At 44.4% G+C, this 7,500-nt stretch overlaps 1 protein-coding gene across 10 annotated transcripts in view; it reads right to left on the minus strand.

Moving 5' to 3' along the window:
- Window positions 1-2,932: 2,932 nt before the first annotated feature.
- eya1 (EYA transcriptional coactivator and phosphatase 1) overlaps window positions 2,933-7,500 on the minus strand; it is a 77,938-nt gene continuing 73,370 nt past the window's right edge. For all 10 annotated transcript variants that reach the window (XM_084049092.1, XM_084049091.1, XM_084049090.1 and 7 more), the window contains one exon: window positions 2,933-5,402. In XM_084049092.1, coding sequence (XP_083905218.1) covers window positions 5,322-5,402 — 81 coding nt within the window. In that variant the 3' untranslated portion in view covers window positions 2,933-5,321. The remainder of the gene's footprint in view (window positions 5,403-7,500) is intronic.

The raw sequence follows: 7,500 nt of genomic DNA on the forward strand, positions 1-7,500 counted from the left end.
TCTGGTTCACCCGCTTTCCCCTGCCAGGGGTAAATGAGTACGCGGGGGGGAGGGCAGACCCGACGCACCGGCGGAGAGAAGCACTCCTTCGTCTTTAGAAAACCACTAGAAGGAGGAGCTGCAATCACTGACAATGGGTTTGTCTATCCCGCCCCGAGACAAACAGCATTATCAAAGCCAGGAATAAGGGAAAAGACAGACAGGCTGTAATAAACCTACAGAGTTTCGTTCTGGCTCTGAGATTGGGCAATGAGTCCTCGCCGCTCAGCTCGGAGCCAGAGGGCAGCTTTCCCCTGCCTTGCGTCTCTTTCTCCCTTTATGTTTCTCTACTGTCTTGATCTGTGGACATCTGCTCGCTACAGAGACAAATTCCCCTAACTTGAGACACATTAGCCATCTAGAAGGGAACACAGGCCTATTAATAGGCTTCCTGCTCGTAAAAAGAGCTGTGGCAGATCAGGTTTTTTTGAGGGGTGGGGGGAGTTTGATACGTATGTAATACAATATTAGTTCAATTGTGATGCACCGTCAGAGGCCCCCTCTATGTAAATCTGCATGAAATCACTGTCTGGGCAAGGTCGTAAATCACCGATGGCGTTGTTTATTATCGCAGGACACTTTTATGGGGAGCGGGCGCTTTGCTGGGACGTCCCAGGGAGGAATGCCCCAACAGGAGACCGGCTAGGTAATGTCCCCATTTATTTTTAGGGGAGGTGGTGGGAGTTCAGAGGGGATCAGGACACAAGAGAATCAACACAGTCACTGTAAAGCTCTGATTAAAGCTCGGGAATGATTAGATCTCCCAAAGGCAGTCACACAACATGTATGCTGACCAGCCAGTGGATCTACAAAACATATTGATAAACAGGACACAGAAAATATAGCTTGTAACGTGGAAAAAACAAAAAAACTAAACCGAAAGGCGCGAGTAGATGTTTTCGAGGCAGGTGAACAACAGCCCACTTGTGCGTCTACGACCGTGCCGTTTAAAGCCAAAGCAAAGCAGACAGAATCTCGCTCTTATTTTCATTTCCTTCTTGTCTCAGGAGTCAGTCAGAGATGGAGTGGCTTGCCTACAAGCCCTGACACCCACTTTCTCTTTCACAAACTGAGGAATACGTCTGGTCTGGTCTGGTCTGGTCTGGTCTGGCCGTGTCTGAGCCCAGAGTCGGACGCTCATGCCAAGTCTCAGAGCATAGGGAAAACTTATCAAAGAGAACAAACCTCCATTCTCTGCCTCGGGAGTGGGTTCACTCCTCCTGGGGAGAGACAGCCAGTCAGAACCTCAGACACTCTTTAGTCTTTCAGCTGTTCGGAAGTGGGAAAAGTACATTAGAGGTCATTGCGCTGTTACATTCCGGTGGTAGCAGCCCAATGGCTTTGTCCAGAGGCCCTGGCAGACACACAAATCTCTCCTTGGCCATCACTCTGACTCCATCTGAAAACATAATTGATTTGGATATTAAATAGGCCGCGCGGCTCTAAATAAAATTCCACGCATGCTTAATTCTCCTACGTGGTTTTGGACGTTGGGCCCGTTTCTCTCCCGTCCAGGCTAGTGTTACACGCTGGACTGTCTTAGCTTTGACCGCCTCATAAAATCAGCCTCATAAATATTTTTCATGTGTTATTTAAACTAACTCTGCTCACAATGACTTGAGGTAGTTTGATGCTGTCAGAGTATTCTCAGAGGCTCACGCAGACATCGACTATGTCGACTAAGAAAATAAGAGCTATTTTAAGTGTTGTTCTGGCCTGGAATTTGCTTCATTAACTGCAAGAAGGTATGATTAATAAAATCTTCTGGCAAGGAAAACTCACCATTGTCTCAAAGGAATGAATGAAAAGTCATCATATCCACAGGACACTGTTAACAGAAAATAAAGCTTGTAACGGAAACACAACCATATCATAAAAGAAAGTGTCCCTCAAGTTGTCTTTTGAAATTGCGAATTTGTGATATAAACATGTCTGCAACTCAGGAATAGCGATTATCGCTATTAGTACCGTGTACCGGTATTGTACAGCAGCAATAGTGTGGATTTATGACATGTGATTAAAGTGTGTGGGTGTGTGGTGTTGTTTGGTCTAGACTTATGTCAGCTCTAGTTTCTAGTTGCTTCCTGGACAGGATTAGTGGCTGGTAACGGCCACATCACTCCTGGACAGATGACCAAATGGGAGCAGAAAGAACACACACACACACACACACACACACACACACACACACACACACACACACACACACACTCCTGGGCTGACCAATCGATCAGAACTTGCACACGGGCATTAACCATTGGCATATGAAGAGAGTGACAAAGCTAATTATTCACTTTTCCCAAATTGAAGCCGTTTATTAGCGGTTTCGTGAACGGCCCTCGTGGGCTATGGGATCTGCAGTCAATATGGTTGCGGTCCCATAGCCCAAATGAATGAACTGGTGGAAATGGCGGCATGAACTAGTGTGTATTATGTAAAGTATAGAGTATAATAGTGAATAGAGAAACTTTCCCTTTCCCAATACGGTAAGGGTTCAGAGTGTTGCTCAAAGACATTTTTGACCCAATGCCGGGAGCAAGGATCGAACCAGGAGCGACTACCGGCGTCCATACATAAATATATATATTTATTTTAACTAAAGTAGAGTATTTTCACCACATCTCTGCGCCACAGTGACAGCATGTAGTTTCAGAAAGTGTGGTTTTAATACATAAACAGAGACATCAATCTGTAACATTAGAGATATTTTTGTGTTCAGCACACATTAATCTTTCTTCCACAAATAACTAACTAGACATAAACCGCATATGGAAATGCTATCAGGGTTTCTATCTCCACATTACAATAAATAGGATTTTGAATAACCCATTACGTGGTTCAAGTCATTATGCAAGGCAATTCCAAACAACAGGAAAGCAGAAAACTCAGCGCATAACAGTTCACAAATCAATTTTTATTAATTTAAACACAATCAAATAATAATGTCAAAAACATCTGTACACAACCTTTTGCAGACACAACAATCTTTTTTTTTTTTTTGCATTTCACAATGAGGCCCATGTAGTGTAAAGTATTTTCCAGTTTGCATTTATGATTGCAACATAATAAAAAAAGCGTGCTGTATGAATCTATAAAACATTTCCTCTATTTACCTACCATTACCTTGACCTAGCAGCAATATGTAGACCCCTCCCCCCCAGAGTAAAGGGGGAAGAGAAGTTGTTTTGAGAAGAGCAAGATCACAAAATGTGGTGAGAGGGCGTCTGCCAGGGGAGAGAGAGGGATTCTAAATTGACATGTACAGGACAACAGTGAACATGTGCAGAGGAGGGAAAAATTAGAAACACAATGAGCTCGGTTTCCGTTTAAGAAAATTCACAGTCGAAAGCACATGTACTGTCGTCTTCTCGAACCCTTTTAAGTTAGTGGCTTTCCTCTCGGTATATTCAAGAGCTAAGTACGGTTTCCCCATCCACAGTTCCAGAAGCACTATGAAAGGGCTTCACAGATTTCAACTGCAGCCATTTTCATTTCAAAGTGGGACAAAGAACACATTTTTTCAAAGTCAAAATAAAAACACTACTTCATACAAAATTATGTTTGCTGTACAAGAGTTTCATTATAGCGCTTGTATAAAAGATAATAAACCTATGTAAGCTTGTTTTTTTCTTTTCTTCTTGAAAACTGAACTTCCTAAATTTATCCAAATTGTCATTAAAATGGCTCTAAGGAGGCATGACAAAGTTAATTCAATGCCACTTCAGAAACCCTTATCAAGTTATATGGTATAACGATTATGTTTGCTTCCAAATACATGGGGTTAGGGCTGCAAGCTGGTGAAATGCCATAGGGACACAAGTTCTGAGCTACCTTTCCAAATAAGTAAAAACAAAAACCAACACTTATTCCCCTTTGAAATATGAACCTAAACAAGAAATTGCAGTGCAGGAGACCCGCTGCCTTATATACTGTAAAGGTGAGTGAAATCATCTATTTTGCTGTGAGGAAGAGTCTGAAGGAGAAACAGTGAATAAAATGAAATGATCATTGACACTTGACATCCATGCGATTGGTCTTGACAAAACGATTTATCACAAAAACTCCCCATTATCTACATGTGTTTCTTTAATGAACAAAACCTTGAACATGTCAACACTTTCAGTTGTCGCACAAGACATGTGTGCCATGGGATGCCTTTATTTTGTCTCTCTCTTGTTTTTACTTCAATGAAAAAGCATTGCCACCTTTCAAGAGCATGTACCTAAATGAATATAGGAAGGAATAGTCCAGTGATTACAAATTTACACACACAAAAAGATTTCCTCTGTACACGATTGTCTCAGCATTGTAAATAAAGTTTCTTAATTTCTTAAATTATTAGAAAAAAACCTTTTTTTCTTGTTTCTTCCATAAACGTCTTCCTCTCTGCGCAGTGGAAATCAAAAGTACTTTTGTTAACGTGGAAAAAAAGGCACAAGTCTTTTCGTCGTCATCGAGGTACCTTCTCTGTGACACAGCGGCCACTCGCAAAGTCTCCGTTCATAAATAACAAAGGTACAGGACTCCCCGGGCCAACGGTCCCCCTCTGTCCTTCTGTCTGTCCCACGACAGAGGGGACATCACGAAAGACTGACCGAAAAACAGGCAGCAGGGAGAAGCAACACAAATACATGGGCAGAGGAGGAAAAAAAGGAAAGGTACTCAGAGTGGGAGAGAGAGAGAGAAAGAGATAGAGGAGAGAGAGAAGACAGAGAAATGTCACCACCAGTAATTGTGGGCCGGCAGGTTTAGCGCAGCTGAATTGCGAGGCAAGGCGATTGTGAGGCGAGGCGAAGGCTGTCAGTAGCTTCGCTCTCCTCACAGGTGTGAACCTTGACAAATGTCCCTGGCGCACAGATGGGGGGGGGGGTGTGTGGGTGGAGGAGGACGGGGTGGGGGGTCCGTAAAACACTTTGACGGCTTCAGAAAGCAGCCGATTCACAGTAACCAGGGCAGGCAGCTGCAGAGCCGTAAATTTACTTCTCCTTCGCTTCCACGAAAAAAAAAAAAAAAAAGGTTTAGGGTTAAGACGAATTGTGACCGTGTGTCAGCAAGTTGACCGTGTCACTCAGCCTCTCTCTCTCTCTTTCTCTCTCTCTCTTTCTCATCCCCCCCCCCTCCATTCTTCTCTTCTTTTCTTCCTGTGTAGTGGAACCCAGACAGGAGGTGACACGGGGGGCTGCAGGGGTCTGCTGCGGGCGTGGGATGGAGCTAGAGGTTGCCGGGTGTGCTGGAGCGGAGAGCAGGGTGGTGGTGGTGGTGGTGGTGGTGCTGCTGCAGTGCTACAAGTACTCTAGGTCTAGGGCATGGTGCAGGGCCATGAGGTCTGAATGGCTGGAGATCCTCCAGAAGGGCATGTTGTGCTAAAGGGAGGAGAACAGGACTTAGCACCTCTATAAAGTCAACATGATGTAGTATAATCATAGTCATTAGTCAAACACTAAATACTATATTTATGGAGAAAAGACGGGGAAAAAATCTATTTATGGTTTGCTTTTCTGACACAGTTTTGTTTGCACTTAGCTGACGCTACAAATAAGATTTAACATTTTCCACGTAATAAATATTGCAGGTACATTTTATCATTGTATATTGCAAAACCCTGAGTGTCAATAACCACTTAAACCCTATATACTTAGTTGACCGGGTTCCCCCAGGGCTCTATACTAGATCCCCATGTATTTCCCACTACACCTAATCTCTTTGCCGAATGTTCTCCCCAGAATAGGGACACTATAGGATTTAAGTGGTTAAATAAACAGTCAAGGTTTCACAGTGTATATGCACACCCATGAGAGCTTACTTATCTAACAGCCAAGCACGCTGTCAAACAGTCCAAATACAGTACAGCTCTAGCTAGCTAACTAATCGTCTCCCACAGCCGAGTTAAAAGAAATAGCTGTCCTCAACCCCCTGAAAGAGGCCTGAAGCAGCCTGTCCAACAGAGCCTTCTGAGTGAACAGTTTGGGACATGAGCTGTTGTTCCCAAGCAGAGGCAGGGAGAGAAACCTGAGTCGTGGAGAATGAAAGGGGCTTGTCAGGTAGAGAGAGTCCTCAGCCCCTCAGTGTGTGTGTGTGTGTGTGTGTGTGTGTGTGTGTGTGTGTGTGTGTGTGTGTGTGTGTGTGTGTGTGTGTGTGTGTGTGTGTGTGTGTGTGTGTGTGTGTGTGTGTGTGTGTGTGTGTGTGTGTGTGTGTGTGTGTGTGTGTGTGTGTGTGTGTGTGTGTGTGTGGAGACCATTACCCTCCCCTTATCAAAGGCATGGCCTCTCCCAGGCATATGTTCCGCTTAGGAGAGCCTGCACTGACCCTTAAAAAGCTCTTTGCTTTTTGTTTTGTAAATTGTCTTTGCTTTTAAGTTTTAAAGCTAGAGATGTTATCTCTACCTCTGCCTCTTCTCTCGTCTCCTCTCCCTGGCAGAGGTAAAAACTGGAGGCAGATTTGTTTCAGGGAATTGCGGATCTCTTTTTTCTTTCTTTTTTTGTGTGTGTGTGTTCTGGATAAGGGTGGAGGGTCGAGAGGCTGGGGGACTTTTTTGTTGTTGTTGTTTTTGTAGTTCCATGCAGTGTCACACGTCTTGATACGTAGCCTCCTGACAGCTGAAATTTGTGTGTTCTTTCACGTCCCTCTGTGTGATGTTGACACAGAAACCTTTTACCTCATGGCGTGTCATGGGACTCACACCGCTCAGGTGGGGAAGAAAACCCCAAAACTAAACAAAATCCTTCCATCAATGTCACACCCCAGCAAGTCCAGACTGTGAGCAAAAATATTAGCATCTTTTATATTTCTACCATGATCCTTTAACCACCTTACTCCCCTACATACTTTGTGGACCGGGGTCCTGTCCTGGGCCCCCTCCTTTTCCCCTCCACACCAAATCACTTCACCAAAATTACTGATCTACAGGCTCAGCATTTTCACCAAATGTTCGCCTATTATGACATGCCCAGAACAGCGATGCGAGGGTTCATGTGGTTAAAGACCGTATTCGGCATGCCGTGCTAGCCTTTCAAGATAAAATAACGATCTATTTTGGTTTTGCACCACTACACCACTGGGGTGAATCTCTCCTCACCTCTACCTCTGATTATTCCTCCATCTCTTCCCTGTCTGCATCTACACTCAGTGTTTACTGAGAAACAGGTGAAGAGATTGCTGGCGGGCGTTTCAAAGGGGAAACTCCACGTCTTGGCCCTGACAGCGCGGTTCACCCCAGCCGTCAGTGAAATATGCTCAGACACCACTGATTAATTAGCTAATGAATATTTTTTGCTGCGTGTGGCTTTGCACGCGGTGTTTGGTTTACATCCAGAGTTTGGCAGAAAGGCTGAATACACAATTTTTGGCAGGAGGCAACAGGTAACATAAATCTTCTGAGAAGGTAAGGGGAGGGAGGTGTGTGTGTGTGTGTGTGTGTGTGTGTGTGTGTGTGTGTGTGTGTGTGTGTCAGGATCCAGCATC

The sequence above is a fragment of the Gymnoscopelus microlampas genome (genome assembly GCF_963454915.1).
Source record: "Gymnoscopelus microlampas genome assembly, chromosome: 22".
In the NCBI taxonomy this organism is placed as follows: Eukaryota; Metazoa; Chordata; class Actinopteri; order Myctophiformes; family Myctophidae; genus Gymnoscopelus; species Gymnoscopelus microlampas.